The sequence below is a fragment of the Mytilus californianus genome, unplaced genomic scaffold, assembly GCF_021869535.1.
Source record: "Mytilus californianus isolate M0D057914Y unplaced genomic scaffold, xbMytCali1.0.p SCAF_3, whole genome shotgun sequence".
NCBI classification, from domain to species: Eukaryota; Metazoa; Mollusca; class Bivalvia; order Mytilida; family Mytilidae; genus Mytilus; species Mytilus californianus.
In genome coordinates this window covers 127,733,742-127,756,011 of record NW_026262679.1, presented here as the reverse complement: position 1 = coordinate 127,756,011, position 22,270 = coordinate 127,733,742, and the positions used below count along the sequence as shown (strand labels likewise).

Below are 22,270 nucleotides of genomic sequence, written 5' to 3'. Positions count from 1 at the left end.
TCATATTATAAAATAAGTCGGTTATGCATTGTTTGGAACACGTCCAAGAGTTCTGACCTCGGGTAAACACCCCTTTCAGTTAAATGGTCCGTCGCTGCTGATTTCGAAAACTCAAAAAATTAAAAATAGCAAGTAAATATTGATTTAATTTATAAGGGTTGTTGGGGGGCGGGGGTAGGGATTGTTTCTCTCATCTATTTTTCTCGGCTTTCCTTCTATTTTATATCCTTTCTGCAATACTCTTGCCTCCTGTCAGTGTTCCAAAAGGAAGAAATAGTATGGGATTCATCATTTTTATTCCTCAAGGAATTATTGGTAAGGACTTTTTGTTTCATTATGAATATTTGTAATGAAATGTCCATAATAAAGAGACCAAAGGGACGTCTGTTATAAGGAACAAAATATACGTGGACTATAGTGGACATCAGTACTATGCAGTTTAAACACAAGATTCAATTGGTACTCATGTAATTTAAATCTTTAAATCACTTTTGTGTTTTGATACGATACCCGAATTTAAAGTCTAATTTGTCAACCTCATCGTCGAGAAGACTTCAACAAAGCAATAGCATTGTTATAAGAACGATAACTCTACAAATATATCAGGAAACAATTAACAAGTATAAACGTTTTCGTTGAACAAGAAGGTTGTGTTACGTCAACGTTGTTATTATTGACGGTACAATGAGCCTTGATAGATACGACATGACAACGGCATGAGACTAGGTAAGGTTTATTAGTTTAGAAGGGACATAAAAAATTTAGCCTTGCTCACCGAATAGCTAAATATCGTATGTAATATACTTCTAAATTAAACGTAAACACAAATTGTGGAAATCTCCTTTTTTACTCTGATTTTGTCCAGACTCTAAACGATCTAACTGTCATATACAATTAACACTTTTCTACTGTTGCAGACCAAATGTAAACCTACTTGGCGTTGTTGTTGTTTAGTAGCTGTCTCGTTAAAGCATACCACCATATCTCCTTTTTTCATATACATTATGCCTGCCTCTGTTAAATCACATCATTTCTATTGAAAATGTTTGTGCTGTGTCATGAATATTACAGACAGGGTCTAGTTTACTATGAGTGTGTAAGCAAGCTTATTTCAACTTTTAATGGAACCATTTGTCTTTAGAAAAATTTGTCGCTTTCTTTTTTTATGTAAGTGTGACGAGATTGCCTCCCTTGTATAATAGATACTGAGCCAGTCGTAAGTAATTCTTTAGTTCATTCGATAGGGGTGCTGATTATGAACACAAAGGTCCCGGAGGAGAGGATGTGAATCTTCTAAGAATCCTGCTCTCCGGTTTCATTTGGCATCCAACTAAAATACCCGCGGTATTTAGAGGTGATATCTAGCTATGATATGTGTTGAAAGAGTAATAATAATATGATGACTCTTTAGATAGGGCAAGTAGCGTAAGCAGTTGGGCTAGGGAGACGTTACGCACGGAACTGGTCACACTCAAGAAAAAATACCGTGTCATAAGCAACAATTGGTCACTATATTGTCGTTGCTACTGGTAAACATATAAATTTTACATCAAAATAAAGCTGAATGTCTTGGGAATTTATTTTAAGTCTTGAATGACATTTTAATACAAGTGTATGTGAATAAACCGAACACGATTTTAAAAAATAACGTCATTTTTCTCCTGTCCCGCGTTACAAATAGATGCCGATATTTGGGCAAAATGTGCTGAAGATTGGTGATTTTTTTCACCAAAAGTCACCATTTTCGGGCAGCGCAACGTTCAACGTCATAGCATTGTGACGTCAAAAAATTTGAACACAACCAGTACTAGAAGCGAAGCAATGGGCCCCTGAATGAGATATTTAAAAGTGTCCCACAAGCAGGGAAATATTTTAGCCGAACTTACGGACTTGATTTTTATGAACAGAATACTGGTAAGTTAATCAATATTGGTATCATTATTTTGTACAAAGACTCGCCTTTTAAATCATTTATTTTTTTTCTTTGTTGTTACGTCGGTTTACACAGGTCGGAATTTTTCTCATGTCCAAGAATTTGTCACAAGTACAGTTTTCACACATTTTCCGGCACTAATCCGTCGAATGAGATTAAATTAATTTGTTTTATTGAATATTTCCTTAATTCTATTTACCGCTTTAAAAAGTACAAACCTTTCTTCGCATTTTGAGCCTTGAAACATGACAATGCGCCCAGGTTTGCACAAATTACAAACAAAACCGCATGTCCAATTAAATGTCACATACATGGAACTCCGTTTTTGAAAGTTACACGTAACGTTACAGACGTTTTTTGTTGTTGATAATTGTCAAAATGATTAATGTATGCATTGTATGGCCTTTCGAGGGCCCCTGATTTGAATAAATAAATTAGTCTATTCAGAAGCGAGAAACAAATTCGCTCCTAATAATTTGAAGATTACATTATCTGTGAAAATCAATCGGATATTATTAAAGTATTCAAGATTATCTGCAAGTGTTTGTATTTGTATTTATTTTTTGTCATCGTAAATCTGTCCTAATCGTATCTAAAATAAATTATATAATAAAACTTTCATAATTATTTCAGTGAAAAAAAAGGATGTCATCTAAGGAAGGACTTGAACGGTACAAACAAGAAAAGCTTCAAAAGCGACGAGAACAAAGGCTTGAATCTTATTACAGAAATAGAAATCTAAAGGAAAACGAGTATGCTTTATCAGATGAGGCAGTACGCCAAAGACAACATAGAGAGAAACAAGAGAAAGAACAAATGAGACGGGTCAAAGAAACGGAGAGAAAACGGAAATATAGAAAGATAAAACGTGAAGAAAATATCAATGATCAAAGGCAAAACGAGGATTAAATATGCCAAATACTTTCGAGAATAGAACAGAAAAACATCGGGCATTGAAGAAACTGAAACTGGCCCTACAAAAGAGCCCAGACAGGCGGGTGACAACCATGGTCGCATACTTGCAAAATTCGAACTCGCCGACTGTGAAAAAACCGCAATCTTCTGAAGTGATTTCTTCGCCAGAGGAAATAGAAGAACACAAAACATCAAAAGCCTTGACGGAAGATTTAAAAACAGTTATTGACAACTGTAAGAGGAAAAGATCGGATGACGATCCAAAAAACGATGAATGTTATTATTATGTTATATTGTTTTTGAAAACGATGAATGTTATTATTTCATCAGTAAGTGGTGAAAAAATCAGTGACAATAAATGCAGAAAGAAACTGGCTAGGAAATTGGGATTACCGGTAAGAAGAGTTAGCCGTGGTCATGCAATTAGAACAAGAATACTTAAATCTGAAAAATCAAGCTGGACTTACACAAATAGAAAAACTAGATCAGATGCATTAACACCTGACACGAAGAAACGTATTTATGAGTTCTGCTGTAAGCCTGGTATTTCTCGTCCGACTGGTAACAAGGCAGATATCAAAAGGGTCCGCATTGGTCCGAAAACTTATTCAAGCCACATGACACACATACTAGAAAAAACACAGACCGATGTGTATTTGGACTTTATCGGAGAAAACCCCTCTATTAAAATAGCTCAAAGAATGTTCGAAAGGTGCAAACCCTACTTTGTGCGACCCGTCCGACCTAAGGATAGACAAACATGTTGCTGCAAGTACCATGTAGAATTTAAAACTGTCTTTAAATCGTGTATGGAATTCCGAAAGAAACTTTTGATAGAAAATGAACCGAATGAATGCTATTCTACTCCTGTGTACGATTCAATATCTGATGTCGTTAATGCAACATTATGCGAAAAAGTTGATGGTTCACACAATTTACAGTGCCTTAAAAGAAACTGTTCCGATTGTGGAGTTAAAATCTTGAATTTTCTGCCTTGTGAACTTGATGTATCTGACACTGCGGAATTTGTAAAGTGGGAAAAGTTTGAAAATGTAAGCGTTAATGTTAAAGGGAACAAAACCATAAAGAAACTAATGCTCGTGAAAAAAGAAAGTCAAGTTGGTGAATTGTTTTCATATTTCAGAAAACTAATTGAAACTTTTCCAGTGCATCAGCACAGAGCTACATGGCAAAATGAACAATTTCAAAATCTTGTTAGAAATCTCCCAGAAAAGCAATGTGTTTGTGTGCATGACTTTAGTGAAAATTACAGGTGTTCCGAGCTTACTGAGATTCAAAGTGCTTACTTTCAAAAAACCGAAGTGTCGGTCCATGTTACTATTCTACATAGACATGCATTGCTAGAATACGATGGTGTTGATAGTTCAGAAGACTTTCCTGAAATTATCACGGAACAATTTTTCGTTATAAGCCCAGACTTAGTTCATGATCAATACTTTGTTCACCAAGTCCGAAATTATATAGCGGAATATTTACAGTCGATTTCATATTCAGTAGAAACAATGCACGAGTTTACTGACGGGTGTGCAGCCCAGTATAAGAGCAGACACTGTTTCGGAGATATTAGTCAAACAAGCGACGACTTTGGATATCAACATTTCACAAGAAATTTCTTCGAAACTTCCCATGCAAAAGGTATTTATAATAATTTAGTTTATTATCCTCGAACTTACTACTATGATTGCCTTTAAATACAGTTGAATGTCAGTCCGTCTGTCAGTCTCTACGCTAGATATCTTGGACACAGATTTAATGATTTTTCTCACATTTTCAAGTACAATGGAATACATATTATTTAGCTTTTGATTGAATATTTATGAGTTATTTGTGTAAAATGTAAATATTTTAAAAGCGGTCGGGTATTCACATTATCGGTAAACTGTTTTCTTTCAATCCGTCACATTATGGGTTAATGTTTGAAAACATTATTCTAGAAAGTTTTTTTTTTTACATGTTTTTTTTATTATATCGAATTTGAAATAAATGTATTTTGATAAAACATGTGCGTCGGACTAAATTACACCTGACACAAAAATAAATACGTTGTATCAAGGAACAGGGCTTTTATTTCTGTTCTTCATCTTGACAGTCGCTGTAGGGTATTCAATGTATCTCTTATATTTCTCGTGACTTTCGGTATTGTTACTATTATAAAAATCATAAACCTTGAACGCGGTAAAATGGTAAGAACCAATGTCATGCAGTTGACATAAAAAACTTATCTGTGCATTTCAGGACCACAAGACGCTGCTGGAGGAATTATTAAGAGACAAGCCGACTGTGTCATTTTACGCGGACAGACTCAGATAAGGACAGCAAAAGATCTCTATGAATACGCGAATTCATTTCTAACACAACCGAGGTCACATTGTAAGAGAAGAATATTCCGATATGCGGAAACGATTCACCGTGACAACAGACTGTCTTTTAAGCCGGTGCCTAGCATTCGATCTCTTCACCAAGTAAGAGCTAGTCGTGATTCTGCTAAAAGATTGATAAATATCAGTGAATTGTCTTGTTTCTGTGTAAACTGCTGTCATCACATGTATGACCAGTGTTCTAATTCGATAAAAACTGGTGGTTATACTGAATTGGAAATGAAGCGAGAATACAGAGCGGATGCACAAGAAAATGAAGAAAATGAACAAGTGTCTTTGCAAGAATTAGTTTCGGTTGGTCAATTAGTTGCGTTATATACTGACGACGATGAGGAGGAGTACTACATGCTGAAAGTAGAGAAAAGCATGGAAACGTTACGCATTGACACAACGGATTCTTGGGGATCTTTACTCCCTGCGGGAACACCTGTGTTTCGTGGTCTATATTACAACAAAACGAACTCGCCTTTTCAATATCGTCTTGTGAACAGGAAAGCGGTTGTACCTGCTGCGTCAGTGGTCTATATTTGTTCGGAAGTAACCGCAAACAATGTCATTCGAATCACAGAAGAAACACATTTAAATGTTTTAGAATGTATTAATGAAATAAAATGCTAGAAATTTATTAATCAGTACTTATCCCTATAAAGAAACAGTAGTTATAGAAACCAATAATATATGAAAATATATACATGTACATGTAGGGAATGCTTTAAAGAGGTAAAAACGAATGGGGGGACAATCGTGACAAACATAAATTCATACGTTCGTTTAACAACAAGCCACTTGGATAAAACGTCAGTCAAAAAGTGTATTTCGACGAAATAGTATGGGATTCATCATTTTTATTCCTCAAGGAATTATTGGTAAGGACTTTTTGTTTCATTATGAATATTTGTAATGAAATGTCCATAATAAAGAGACCAAAGGGACGTCTGTTATAAGGAACAAAATATACGTGGACTATAGTGGACATCAGTACTATGCAGTTTAAACACAAGATTCAATTGGTACTCATGTAATTTAAATCTTTAAATCACTTTTGTGTTTTGATACGATACCCGAATTTAAAGTCTAATTTGTCAACCTCATCGTCGAGAAGACTTCAACAAAGCAATAGCATTGTTATAAGAACGATAACTCTACAAATATATCAGGAAACAATTAACAAGTATAAACGTTTTCGTTGAACAAGAAGGTTGTGTTACGTCAACGTTGTTATTATTGACGGTACAATGAGCCTTGATAGATACGACATGACAACGGCATGAGACTAGGTAAGGTTTATTAGTTTAGAAGGGACATAAAAAATTTAGCCTTGCTCACCGAATAGCTAAATATCGTATGTAATATACTTCTAAATTAAACGTAAACACAAATTGTGGAAATCTCCTTTTTTACTCTGATTTTGTCCAGACTCTAAACGATCTAACTGTCATATACAATTAACACTTTTCTACTGTTGCAGACCAAATGTAAACCTACTTGGCGTTGTTGTTGTTTAGTAGCTGTCTCGTTAAAGCATACCACCATATCTCCTTTTTTCATATACATTATGCCTGCCTCTGTTAAATCACATCATTTCTATTGAAAATGTTTGTGCTGTGTCATGAATATTACAGACAGGGTCTAGTTTACTATGAGTGTGTAAGCAAGCTTATTTCAACTTTTAATGGAACCATTTGTCTTTAGAAAAATTTGTCGCTTTCTTTTTTTATGTAAGTGTGACGAGATTGCCTCCCTTGTATAATAGATACTGAGCCAGTCGTAAGTAATTCTTTAGTTCATTCGATAGGGGTGCTGATTATGAACACAAAGGTCCCGGAGGAGAGGATGTGAATCTTCTAAGAATCCTGCTCTCCGGTTTCATTTGGCATCCAACTAAAATACCCGCGGTATTTAGAGGTGATATCTAGCTATGATATGTGTTGAAAGAGTAATAATAATATGATGACTCTTTAGATAGGGCAAGTAGCGTAAGCAGTTGGGCTAGGGAACAAATTATTAAGCTCATTCGATTAGAGCGCTGACTTTGAACACTGAGCTCCAGGAGGAGAAGATTTGATTTTCTATTAAGAATCATGCTCTCTATTCCTACAAGCATTATCAGTACAAACCGTGAAAAAATTAAAGGACTTTCACTAGGCTGGCTAAAATACACGTCGCCACTGATGATAACAGGGGTAGTTACAGAACAGAAAAAAAAATAACAGAGATCAAATGACATAGAAATTAACAACTATATGTATCCGAAAGGCCTTCAACAATGAAAGAAACCCATACCGCACAGTCAGCTATAAAAACACGTTTCTGGTACAAATTCTTATGATTGTGAAATTGAGTAACATCGAAAATTAGAAATGTCATGGACGTTAATATGAATTTACATTGTACTAGTATTTTGAAAATGACAGTAAAGTTGTAAATGAATTTTAGTTTTGAGATTTACATTAAAATGAAGATGCAAGTAAAATATACATCAGCATCCATCGACAATCTACTGTAAGCAGACGGAGAAAAAAATCTACAGCATTTCTGTTAATACGTACTTTCCACATATAAGGTTATGAAATCCAAGTTTAAGTCAATAATACATATTGCGGTAATAGAAAATACGATTAGCTTAGCCAATTTTATGACAGTTTTTTTCTCTCATCGTTGATTTGAGTAATTTATAAAACATATAACAATCTCACTACATTTCATAATCAACAACTTAGATTGTATGACTTCTTATGTGGGTAAACGAAAGAATTACCGTTAAACTGGTAATTTTTATAGAGTATTTAATTGTATTCTAGACGATGTAATATTATGTTGTTAAATAAAAATATTGTTGTGAGTGTTTTGTATACACGTATGAATAAAATATCAACTACAAAAGGATATTTATTTGAAGCGCAAATGAAAATATTTAAATTTGCTTTTATTATCATTGAAACATTAAATTAATGTACCTACGTTTTCAATTCACATAAGTAATTGTCCTTTTATTGCTATAAATTCTTTACTTATCTCACATATTTACAAGTTGAAATTTCTTAATATCTTACATGATATGTTCTTTTTAAACTTTCAATTGAAATTAAACCCTAAAATAGAAGGACCAAAGTTTTATCGATAATTGTAAACCAAGTTATCCACAAATGATTGCAGAGTGTATGTGACGCAGTTGTCGTGTAGGTAATACTTGCGACTGCCAACATCTACGATTTGTTTATTTCAAATTATTTGGAAACGATCCTTGTAGAAGTAAGTTTGCGTATTTTATTCCATTCTTCTCATTTTTTTTTATTTTCATTTTTTTTTAAACTTTTTTGTGATACATTTTTAAGACTGTTATTTATATTCATAGTCATACTAATATAATTGGTGTATTATTTCAAACATGCTAAATGGCAAAAATGATAATCATTGGCACAAAGTACAATAAGCAATAATGAAGCTAGAAAAAAGAGAAACGCCAAAGTGGTGTCAAAAACAGTATATACTTTTTAACAGCTGGGTGCATCAACACAAAAGCTAGAAATAAGACTGTGAGTAATAAATGGCTTTGTAGATTTTCTAAAGGTATTCTTTTTAGTAGTGATAAGGGTTCCAGTCTCTTTAACGTGTGCCCGGCTTCTTCCGCGGATCGTTTGTAGATATTATTCTGAACATACACATATTTGACATTGGACATAAAACAATCATTCATTCCCTTAATTTTATTAATCATTTCGCTAGCAAAAGGTTACGACCCTGTCCCCTTCTATTCCCTTGACTATAGCGAAGATGTTTTAATTTATACGAAAAGAGAATTTAGCTCATTTTTGTGTCTTAGGCAATGCGAATTTTAAATTGTACAGACAACAACAACACAACAACAACAACAACAACAACAATGCCAAGTAGGTTTACATTAAGTCTGCAACAGTAGATAAGTGTTTCTGATATATGACAAGCTAGAAATCGACTAGAGTCTGGACAAAATCTGAGTATAAACGGAGATTTTAAAATGTGTCTTTGGCAATTCAGAATTTTATTGGTTGTGAAAGTAAGATTTTGAATTGACAAATAGAACATTTTGACATAACATAAGGATAGTGTGAAAATATTTAGCTATGTTTGTCAATTCAGAGCATGTTCTTTGGAGCTATCGATGGAAGGTTCATCTGTAAAAAAATATTCAAAAATGCACTAGTTTGTACAGCATGTTAAAACATATAGAAAAAGTTTTTAAACAGGAAGCGAAATTTATTTTATAGTTAAGGAAAGGTATTTAAGTATCTATCAATTTTATTTGATTATATAATACAATGTACATACTACGTTTGTTAATAAAGTTATACAAACTTCAAGTTTTCCTTAGTGTTCAAACAGTATCGAAGTAACGAGTTGATTTCTCGAAACCTTTTTGTCATAAAGACGAAACACATCAAAGTGCATATCATGCCTTATGTAAACATTTCACAGAATAGAAAATTAAGACGTAAATAAAGTGATGTATACTTCCCACTGTTTCCTGCGATATTAGGATCAATGAGACATTAATGTTAGAAAGCTATTTCATTTTGAAATTTTGTACAATTGTGACAGGCACACGTGTGTAAAAAATTAAACAAATACACCTTCAACAATGTGCAAAAAGAAAATTCACTGTTTGTGTAATGTTCGTTTTGATTACCTAAATTTCAGGTCATTTATTTCACAATTGATAGTATGAAAATGTGCGTCATATAAATAATTCTAAAATGTATGATTTCATGGGGTTTAGTCAAAATAAGATGCATTACATTTAGAATTACAGTATTTTATTTTGCAGATATCAGTTTGCGATTGGGTGCTCGTAAATATCCTTTTACGGACCACGGTTGTCTCGCCGTTAACTCAATTTGCAACATCAAATCGCAAATTTACCCCCGCAAATCTTCAAATACAATACTGTTAAATTCCAATGCTAATACACTTGAAACCGATAAAATGGTTGGTTGATAATTTGTTTTCAGTTCACACTTTCCATTCATTGTAGAACTTCAAAACTTTAATCAACTATTATTTTTTTATAGATTCAAGATAGCTAATTCGAGGTCAATGCAATATTTGATAAACGAGTGTTTACTTTCAAATTATTGTTTCAGAGTTTTGAAAAGCTAACACTTAATTTATGGAAACACAATGTTTATTGGTGGGCATGGCTTGAACGTTTTTGGTGCCTCTAGACAACAAAATGTTCCATCAACTGTAACGACTCTCTATCGGCACAGAGCAAGCATGACAAAACTCCAGTTTCTGGGGAGCTTAGTAGAGGATGCTCAGAAGAAGAAACAAGCAGACTCCAAACGACATGTAAAGGGTATTCTAAAAAATGCCATTAGTATGCCAAATCTTGCCGAGAACAGTAATAATCCAAAGATTGACCATAAACAGCTGCGAAATGTTATCAAAAGACAAAAACTTGGATCTAAAGATTACATACCACAAAGGACTGTGAAAAAGACAGTAAAATTTAATGACCCTGTTGGTCGCCTTGGTCAAATAGAATCAAAATATAAATTGTGTTCTGAGATTAATACAGATGAAAGTACTATTAGAAAGCAAAAAAAAATTCAACAAATTTCTCTTCGAAATGCTCAAAACGATGACAAACAAGACAGTTCAAATGTATTAGTTACAGTTGTATACGACTTAAAGATGAAGGATAATAAACTAATAACAAACAAAGAAAGTATAAAATCAAACAACGATAATCAAAAAGCAGAAATTCATGCCGACAACGATCATTCAGAAATGTGCAGTCCGGAAGTGACTCCAAACAAACTTTCAGATGGAGCAAGCGCAAGGGATTCAATAGATTACGGACATGCTCAAAACGGCGATACATTTTTATCGCATACTGTTATTGCACCTGTTCTTTCTCCGACGGAAAAGGAAAAACTTAATAATATTGGTAACCAGTATTTAAAACAAACGTCACCCACAGAAGAATCGTCGAGCTTGAGGCAAAGTGTCGCAAAACCAAAAGACAGTGTTGTTGTTATGCGTTCACGTGCAAAACCGGTGATGTTTACTCGTTGTGTAAACAATTCAATCCCAATTGTAGATGATCCGGTTCATGATACAACAAACTTTTGCGACGAAGAAAAAACATCTCATATTATGCAGTGGCTTAACGACGTCAAAAACGAACAAGAACGTGATGGCTTTTGTACTCTTTTAATATCAGATGGGGAAATCAAGTATTAAAGAAAATCAACCAAGTTATGTTTTGTTTGTATGTGTGAGCTTTCGTAATCGTGCCCATGTTTTTGACTGCTTAATCTCGTTGATAAAAAAGCTGGCATATGTCTTAACATAAATCATTTCCGGAAAACGATGTTTCCAAGAAAACAACTCGTTTTCGATTTAAATCAGCATAAATAGATATTGTTTTGATAATTGAGAGTTTACTTGAAAAGAAAACGGGATTGTTTCTATTGCCGGGAGCTGAGGCAGGGGCAAATATTTTTTTCATAAAATTGTACAATAACGATAAAAGCTATGATTGCAAATGCCGCATGGAAAATTGGTCGTTGACAGGTTTTTTTTCCTGTTTTGTTTAGACCCTTTGGTTTTTGTGCTTTCCGAACGTTTTATAATTTTAGCTTTCCAAACTGTATGTCTCGAGCGTAGCTGGTGAAGGCTTTAAAATAAACACGTGTTGTGAGCAAGTCAAGAAAATCGCTGTTCCTTTTGGTATTCATACTCTAACTGGTATTTTAACATTTACATAGTTCAAATGCAAAGAGTCTATGACTCATCACACAAGAACAATTTAAACAATGTTTCGTGTGTATATCTACCTAATATCCCTTTTCCCTCAATTTTATTTACCTTTATTTAGTAATAAGTAATTCTTCAATTTAAAATTTACCAAAAGGGGAGGTCAAGATTTTTTCTGATTTTTTCCTCCGGATTCATTTTTACTCCGAGGAAAATTACACAACAAAGAAAAGGTGGCAAAACAAAACTATGTTCCGAGGAATTGAATGTTTCAAGGTACATTAAATAAGAAGGACAATGCTCATGGTTGGTATAGAATATAATACAATATTATATGTCTCTGGTTTTATTAATTATTCTCTCCTTAGACAGATTCATTCAACTAACTTAAATATTTCGAATGTGAGTTGAACCTTAAGTATCAAATTTTACAATAAAATAATACTTTAATACTTTTATTAATATATTTATGATGGTGAATATGGACATTAGTACATTCGTCATAGATAATATCCGTATTTATAGTAAGTTTTATTGACATGACATGTCATGCTCTGTGTATTTTAAGACATATACATGTGGTAGACATTATCGATCACACACAACGTTTAAAATATATTTATGAACTGCAGGGCAACTTTTTAATTTGAAAAGCCAATAATGAATCCATGCTCTTACGAAAGCATTATAAAATTGCGATATGAAACACAAATTTATAAGTCAAATATTGATTTTAATTACGTCAACCGATTTCGATCAACAAAATGAAAGAATAAGTAAATATATTCTTTAACAATTAAAATTATAAATAACATCTTCAAACATGATTTCCTGAAATCAGCTGTCTATGGGTAAAATAATAAATAAAAATAAAACGAGAAAGTATGAAATAACAATTACAAAATGAAGACCTTGTATACCAAAATAGTTCGTATCGGTTCTAAACTATTTAAAATACTAGAATAATTATGTTGATGATGCAAGTGTTTACACTTCTGACAGCTTCCGTCAAATGTGTTCATAAAAATACGATGACTGTGTAGGCAATTGATGAACCAGTATCATCAGACGCTCAGAAAAATTGTTAAGCTAGAAATACCAAGGCTACAAACTCATTTTATTTATACCTTAACAAAATAAAACAAAAAAACATTTGATGGTATGATATACACAGGAAACTTGTTAAAAAAAACCAGCGAAATACATGCAAATTACTTTTGGAACAACGATAAGCCAAATAGGTTCCTGTATACCATGAGTTCATGACACAATACTGCCGTATATGGTTAAGATAGCTGTATATTTAGGTTTTACCAAGACATTTATATTTGCACAGCTTTTGGTTATGGTTAAGAGACAGAAATGGTATTTTGAAAAATTCTTAACAATTTATGGGTAACTGGCGTTTTTTTTTATCGCAGTTACATTGTAACAATTTAATAGTCTCCGGATTTTCAACGCGAATTTTGTATATTAAATTTTCAAACTGTGTGTCGGATGGTTTAATATATATTTTACTACATGTACTTTTATCTTTTAAATGGAATTGAAAAGTTATGTTGTAACATAAACGATCCATATATTACTTGTTTTGATCTATAAGCTAACTATAACTCATATAAAGGTTATGAACACAATGGTCATAGATGACAGTAGAATGATATATATGAATAGATTTATTATATCCACTACACGGCAGTCATTCGGTAAATCGAGAAAAAAAGATCGTGAAAGAATAAGTAACGGTGGTCAAGTATTGCGACTGGATCGTAAAAGATCTGTTATATGACCATAAAGGAAACCTTATCGTGCAGACACTTAATGAATTATAATGACAAATATTGGAAAAACAAATCTGTCTGTCAGAATGGTTCAACATTATGATCAGTATCCGAGAAAAATCAAGGTTTAAAGTAAACCGTTTTTTAAATAAAAATGTAAATAAACATGATTTTTTTTTCTTCATATTATGAATGCATACACTATTTTCTTTTAAAAATGTCGTTCCATTTTACTGTTTAAATGGTTCTTACAGTTATTTTGTTTTAATTGAATCAGAAACTTGGAAAAATGTGAATATTTGTAAAACTTTGATATTTCGGATGGTGAAAGATCGGTACAGCTATTTGATGATCGTAAAAAGAATCGTGAAAGATCTGTTGCTGCTTATTTGTTATTGCAAAAATCCACAAAAACGATCAAATCATCCTTTTAACACATAATGACATTATAATTTATATATAAAAATAAGGAGATGTGGTATGATTGCCAATGAGACAACTATCCAAAGTTCAAATGAAGTGGATGTAAGCAATTATAGGCAACCGTACGGCCTTCAACAATGAGAAAAACCCACACCGTGTGGTCGGCTATAAAAGGCCCCGACATGAAAAAAATGAAACAATTCAATTGAGAAAACTAACGGCCTAATTTATAACAAAACAGTTTACGAAAAACAAATATGACAGACACGAACCAACGACAACCACTGAACTACAGGCTCCTGATTTGGGACAGGCACATAAAGAATGTGTCGGGTTTAAACATGTTTGTTAGCGCTCAACCCTCTCCCTTACCTGGGACAGTGGTGTAACAGTTCAACATAAGGACAAACTATAAAAATCCGTTGAAAAAGGTTTATATATAACTCATCAGATGGATACAAATAGAAATACATCTCACAAAAACACAAAGTGGACGTGGATGGGTACTTGTACATCCCAAAACATAAAGACACTAAGTAGACTATTTACAGGATTTGTAATAACATAACCAACACGACGGGTGCCACATGTGGAGCAGGATCTGCTTACCCTTCCGGAGCACCTGAGATCACCCCCAGTTTTTGGTGGGGTTCGTGTTGCTTAGTCTTTGGTTTTCTATGTTGTGTCATCTGTACTATTATTTGTCTGTTTGTCTTTTTATTTTTGGCCATGGTGTTGTCAGTTTGTTTTCGATCTATGAGTTTGACTGTCCCTCTGGTATCTTTCGTCCCTCTTTTAAGTACAGATCTGAGACTACTCGCAGTTACTGACTTAGTTCAAAGCCAATAACAACTAATGAAAAATATCATGTATCTAAGACTAAAATATCAATCAGTATACATCCAACATCTACTGGATTAAGTGTAAATACGTCATTAACAGTCCGAGAAAACATGACCTGGTGCAATGCCAAACTATAAGTATCGACAGATTGTAGTGCCGTGAAAGTACATATGTGTAATATTTAGTATGGTTTTAATTTACTGATAACAAAATCAATATTTACACCAATAAAAACAATATTCAAAGATTTAATTACAATGTTGAATATATTTAATTGCTATATCAAAAGGTTGGATTTTCATGTCTTATTCCGCTTCATGTTTGTTTGTGAATAGGGATATGATGGTTCAATGTCATTGGATCTCATTATTTGATAATACCACACCGACTAGTTGCCCTATAACAATTTAAGTCATTCTGTCCGTCCTGCATAAGTTTTATGTCATATGAAAAGTTAAGATTGTCTCATCTGATTTTCATTATTGTTAATGCATAGTCATATCTATAAAACGAAGATCCTTGATGATGTTTGTAAGAATTGGAAAAAAACATTGTTTAAAAAAAACACAGGAAAACAACTGTCATATTCCTGACTTGACACAGGCATTTTCGTAAGAAAACGGTGGTTTAAACCTGGTTTTATAGCTAGCTAAAACGACCACTTGTATGACAGTTGTTTATTGTTACCATGGTAAAATTGCCAAATTGGGTGAGCAACCCAAACAGGCATAATTGGTTAGCGTGGCCATAACTGGGATCCAGCAGTCAAAACTGTGTAAACATACACCACAGACATACAACACAACTGAAATAAACATCAAACACACTTAGAATGAAATCAAACAAAGACGCCAACAAAGAAAAGTTTTTTTAGTTGATAATATAGTCAGTATAGAAAAGCATAATGACATATACACTTTCCCGATAAAATACATAAACAGTAAAATATAAATGCAAGGGTATAAAAATGAAAGCAACACTATAAAAATCTCATGTGTCCAAATCACATCTCTGGACCCACCCGCATAAAAAACGCCAAAAGCCAAAAACCTGAAAGCTAGTTGCACATATACCGAATCACGTCAAGAGACATACGACCAAATGGAACTTAATAGTACAAAGACAAATAAAGGTAAAACTGTGACATAGATAAAATTCTACACAGAGTCAGCACCTAGAATCTATTACTTAAGACCATCCTGTATCATTTGTGAGGTAGACACTGAATATTAATCTATTAGGTCTTGGCACTTTCCAATGAACTTTAAGGGAAAAAAGGACGAGACGTTCTTTCACAAAAACCTGGCTCATTAAGTTTTTGCTCAGACACTGATGACATTTTACAAATTCTGAGTAGCTGCAAGCTCCTGAATATCGTTTGAGTTGAGAAATATATACTCCATACGCGGATGAAGTTGGTAAACTACTGCTTAGGTGAGAAAATTATATAATTTCAAAATTCAAATCATCTCGTTTGTCATAGACTCTGGTATTGAGATGACCGCTATAGTCAAATTCGGGGTATATGTATAAAAATTAGGCTAAAGAAGTTGTATATGTGGTTTCTGTAATCTCTAGTTCAAGACTATTAATGGGACCCAATCAGAAAAGCTTGTTTTATTAATGGAAAGAACATCTTCGATATACCTGCATGTAAAATTAAATGATATAGCGTCTTTGATCTAACCCTTGCGACATCAAAACCTTACACATTAAGATATTTCAAGGTGAAGACCACCAGACTATCTCACTTTTCAATCATTCGTGGATGCATCTAGCATTATAAATACAAAGATTTACTTTCCGACAATTTACGCTCCTGAAGGTCTTATTATCTTGAATGCTTAGTTAGCATTGCCTCTTAAATGAAAACAGGTCTAAATAAGGGTCTATATGTATACATCACAAAAAAACAAATGAAAACATTAATTTACGTTCTTGGTAAGTAATTACACGCTTCAACCAATTACAAGTATATCAATTGGTAAAATAAATGGTGTTTTCTGATTATTAAGTCTGGTCAAGCCTTGTCTTTCACGATCTAAATAATGCGTTGCGTTGCCTGATCTTTCACGATCAATTTTGATTAAAAATCAACACAATTATACTTTTTTTAAATAATATGAACTTTTTCAAGTATTAAAATGCTTTTATTTAATGGACTATCTGACATACTAAAGATTAAGTTTTAAATATATCATGATATATTGGAATGAAACCATACTAAATACAAAACGTGATTTTTTTTTCGGAAAGATTCTCATAGGATTATGTGTTGCTTTTTGTGTTTTCTTAAAAAGTACTGCATTTTTTCTTTATCGTAGTGCCTCGAGCGAAGTGCACAGTATTATCAAGGAAGTTGGGTGTTTTTGATTTGTTCCACCTTTTTAAAAATACAGCAGATTTTTCACAGATTTTGAAATAGATTAACACTTAATTGCGTTCACGATCCGATACCAGATCTTTCACGATCCAATAGCTATGCTTGACCACCGTTAGTCATTCTTTCACTATCAAATTTCTCGATATACCGAATGATACCCGTGCACTAGACCTGTTTTCTATTATCGGTATTTTTTCTTTGATTTTACAATCATTTCTTGCATAGCCAACTTCCTATATTTTCACGATTTGATGTATTTCATCAGTTGTACATGCTGATTCGCAAATATATAAGGAGATGTGGTTATTATTGCCAATGAGACAACTATCAACCAGAGACTAAATGACGTTATTTTTAGCAACATGTAAAAGGTGAATTCTGAGCAAGATTTTTCCAAAAAAACATTAAAAAATCTCTACATTTCGTTTGTATACCTCGAAAATAAATTGTCATGCTGATTTTGATAATTCCGTTTATCCAAGTATATATTTGACATAACTTACATTTTTCTTAGAGAAGTAAAGTTCAATTTCTGTATTAATAATAAAAAAATATGGGGTTTTTTTCAACACACAGTCGACATTCCTAACTAAACCAATTGTGATTCTCTTATCGCCAACTTGTTCTTTTATTAGTGTGACGGGATTGCCTCCCTTGCATAGTAGATACTTAGCCAGCCGTTGATATTGCAGCCGTTAGCGGTTGAGTTATGGGAGTTAGCTCAGTCGTTCATGGTTGCACATGAATGATATAGACTTCAAACAATGGCATATCGCGAGGAATGAAAAGAAGAGTGCATATTTTTTCAACTTAACCTTTCATGTTCCTTACTGAATAATTAAACATTTGTTACTAGCTGTTATGACCTCGATCATTTATTCCATTCGATTTGTAATAAAGGATACCACAAATACAGTTATGTCTGCTTTATATCATAATTCATCTCTAATAAATGATAGCGACGTTCGTTCAACAAATATTTCGAAATCAAAAGAGATGACTTCTAATTTTCCTAATAGGAAATTTCAATTGTCTAATCAGAGACTTCAAAATTTTATTATATGTTTGCATAATAATTGAAAATAGGTACTTGAAATTTCGTGCAAATTTGAAAAATTAGTATATCTTCCCAATAAAGTATTTAAACTAAGTCGATTTAAGTTTCCTTCTGTAAAAAAAAACGTATGCGTACACAAATAGAGGTGCAGATTTTCAATGTACATACAAGATATCTCGAAAATGTTAAAGCTTTGGCATGAAAACGTAGGAGTCGATTATAAATCAAAAACTGGTACCCTCTTTCTTTGTTGTTGTACATTATTTTCAATTTTATAATTATTGCTGGAGGTACCAATTTTGTGTAATCTAAATCCCCATTTTGTTTTAGTTCATATATGCAGTCTTTTAATCATAAATTCGTGAATATACTATCATAATGCTCGAACCTGATGATTGAAATTATAATAGAATTTGGGAGATGATCATTACTCGTATGTGACATCCTCGAATTAGACTTATTACCAAATGCAAGCTTGTACTTACATGAGGAGCACGACGGGTGTTACGTGTGGAGCAGGAACTGCTTACCCTTCTAGAGCACCTGAGATCTACCCTAGTTCTGTTTTAAAGGGGTTCGTGTTGCGCTTTCTTTAGATTCAATTGTTGTTATTTGTACTAATTAAATTTCCAATGTCTGTGTTTTTGTACGTGTAACAGTCTTGTATATCCTTTGTCAAGCACATTCAGTCAAGTTTCAGGGTTGGGAAATTTACAAGACGAATGGTTTAAGAATTTGGTGAGGTCTTTTGGTATTGCATGGTATCTAATTACTTGATATATCCATGACAGTATTCATTTTACTTCCGTGGTATCACCGTATTTTATCAGAGTAACACGACATCTGTCAGATATGGAGCAAGATCTGCTTACCCTCCCGGAGCAACTGAAATCACCCGATATTTGGTGGGGTTCGTGACTCAGTCTTTAGTTGTGTATGTTTTGTTTTGTATACTGTTGTTTGTCCAATGGTCGTTTTTCGTTTACTGCCTTTGCGTTGTCAGTTTGTTTTCTGCCAATGAATATCCCTTTGGTATCTAACACCTCTCTTTTTCAACTATAGGTTGATTTTAAAAAAATCCTTCTAAATTTTCTATTAATTTCAAAAGATTTTTTTAGTACCGCAAAATGAGTTAGACTTGAATTAAGACAACAGTAGTTTATCTATGTTCAAATATCGTAAATTGATCAAAAACAGAAAAAAAACAAGGAAACGGATGGAAGCTTTTGGATAACGCGATGTTTCCCTGTCTTCATTTTATGAAAGTTGTGTATTTTCCTGTAATTATAAAGAAATTTTTTTTAAGCCATGGAGCAAAAGATTAAATCTGATATTTTTAACAATGTCGAAGATATCTTAAGAGATAAAAAACTGAAGGTAAAATTTGTATTTTGCATCAATTATTAGCTATGCGAATTCCAGCTTTTGCTCTGTTTAAATCGTCGAAACTTGTATATATATTTTTCTATCTAAACATGACATCATCATTAAGATATAGTTAAATACAAAATCAGAAAATCGGAGACAAAAAACAAGCATAATTCCACTCTCAATTTTATAATTGTTCCGATACCTTTATATAATGTATATGAATAATGTCAGTATCAAAGGACTGACTACACAACACGGTTAATATTAATTGAAACTACTATTGCACCAGTGTGTCGTAGAAGTTTTAGAAATTCCCATATAACCGGAGGACTATAACATTTTTCCAGAAGTGGTACCATTGAAATTAAACGAAACAATTTTGGTCGTAGAATTTGTTCTATACAGTATACTTTAATACTGAAAACTATCCAACAAGTTTCAAGATGAGGAAAAGCAACACAAGCATATCGGTTACCGCATTCAATATTCATTTTTTTATTTTCCTGTATGAGTATGAAAATAAGATGTGTTATGATTGCTAATTAGACATCTAAATGATACAGGCTGAAAAATGTGAAGTTGTCCGCACTTTAAAGAATAAAGAACTATTGAACGGAACCTTCGAATAGTCCACCAGGGAGATTTTTACTACCCATTTCTCCCAGCCTTATTTTTCAGTGACAATTCTCCCTGCTCAAGTTGAATCAGACTCGACCATTTGATATATGTTTAACTTATTCTCATCCTGAATATGCATGATATAAATTTGGCAATTCATTAACCTACGCGTATCTTAACTCAGTTACTCGTATCTCTACAATTTCTACAAAAACAGTTACCATAACGTAAAATGTCACAATAGGGTTATATGACACGATCGGTTAATTCATAGATCGGACGAATATTTATATGACACGAAAACATGTTTCTTTTTCTTTAAGACGCAGACACGTCGTATAGGTTAACCTATTCGTAATTTTAACATAACCTGCTGGAGCATGGGCTTCCAAATTCTATATTTGGGGCTATTGGCTTAACACTGTCTAAGTTGTTAATGTTAGGACTGTTCCTTCTTTGTTTTTTTTTTCTGTAAACGAGAATGAATAATCAAGGGTGCAATTAGAAATCATAAGTCCGATAAAAAGAAACAACATCATAACCAAAAACGACGAAAAGACAAACAACAATAATAGAACACTTCACAGAAATTTTCAAGTTAAGGAATACGAACCCAGCCAAAACCTGCTGATGACCTCATGTGCTCCACTTCACAGAACACTTCACAGAAATTTTAAAGTTAAAGAACACGAACCCAGGCAAAATATGACCTCATGTGCTCCACTAGTGGTATCTGTCGTGTTTCTTATTGCAGGTAAATATATTTTGCATTCGTTGATGTCGCAATTGAGGAAAAGGTGGTGAGATAGAGGTTACGACAAGTTGGACATATCCCTGGTCATATGTGACACAGATATACCATAAAGGTTAACGAAATCATTATGGTGTCCGTAAAACTTTCTAAAAATTGACCATTTGTAATCCTTGATTCAATAGCTTCCTTGTAACCAGTAGCCTTCTATATCAAGTGAATCATGATATGAAACGACCTTCATTGTCAATTTCTAGATGTAAGTCAAGATATGAGACAGACTTAACTGTATCTGTTGTATCCTTTATCTCAATTTCGATGGGATAGATGCGATCAACATAGTCACCAAATTTTGAATTATATAGTGAGAGAACATCATCATTATAGCGGAAAGTGAAGTTAAAGGATACTTCTCAATGCTTTTTTTTTCTTCCTAAGAAGTTCCTGTATGAAGTCAGACTCATACACAGGCAATTTTTTCCAACGGGATTTTAACATGGGAATCACGTGATATTCACGTTGTCCACACCACGTGAGTACAACGTGAAACGAGCAGAAACGTAATATTCACGTTGTGAGCACAACGTGAAATAAACGTTCGTCTCACGTGATATTCACGTTGTATATAAATCCACATAATATCAACGTGATAATACAACGTGATATTCACGTTTAATATAAAGCCAAGTGATATAAACGTGATAATACAACAAGACTTTTATGTGAAGCAGCCACTAGGAAAAATGAAATATCGTCTTTGTTGCTCTCATTGACATATCATTTTTTGTTCTTGGTCATCTCTATTTGAAGATGTTTCTCTGGTTCTTTATGGTAAAAGTACTGTAAAAGTGAGTTATACATCAATAAATTGTCTTATATTGATTATCAGTTACCTCATATGCATGTTTTATCAACCTGTTATCATCCTGAATATGTATGTAATATTTGTGGCTGGATGTTAAGCATCCATTAAAACTTATATATATATATATATATATATATATATATATAAATCCAAATCTTATTTAAACCATGAGACTGTTTCTACATGTTTG

The 22,270-nt window shown here is 33.2% G+C and overlaps 1 protein-coding gene and 1 pseudogene across 3 annotated transcripts; both read left to right on the top strand.

Moving 5' to 3' along the window:
- Window positions 1-591: 591 nt before the first annotated feature.
- LOC127736165 (uncharacterized) lies at window positions 592-11,490 on the top strand. Of its 3 annotated transcripts, none has more exons than XM_052246722.1 (2): window positions 592-726; window positions 10,368-11,490. In XM_052246722.1, exon 2 carries the CDS (start codon window positions 10,405-10,407, stop codon window positions 11,470-11,472), a length of 1,068 nt encoding a protein of 355 aa, XP_052102682.1. In that variant the 5' UTR covers window positions 592-726; window positions 10,368-10,404; the 3' UTR covers window positions 11,473-11,490. The 3 variants fall into 3 exon arrangements, with proteins under 3 accessions (XP_052102682.1, XP_052102681.1, XP_052102680.1); XM_052246721.1 differs by lacking the exon at window positions 592-726 and adding an exon at window positions 6,391-6,524; XM_052246720.1 differs by lacking the exon at window positions 592-726 and adding an exon at window positions 8,336-8,499.
- Window positions 2,240-5,872, top strand: LOC127736164 (uncharacterized; annotated as a pseudogene).
- Window positions 11,491-22,270: the final 10,780 nt, after the last annotated feature.

What these genes read in the sequence shown, in the direction of transcription:
- LOC127736165 (XM_052246722.1), top strand. Translation starts at nt 10,405, where the DNA reads ATGTTTATTGGTGGGCATGGCTTGAACGTTTTTGGTGCCTCTAGACAA.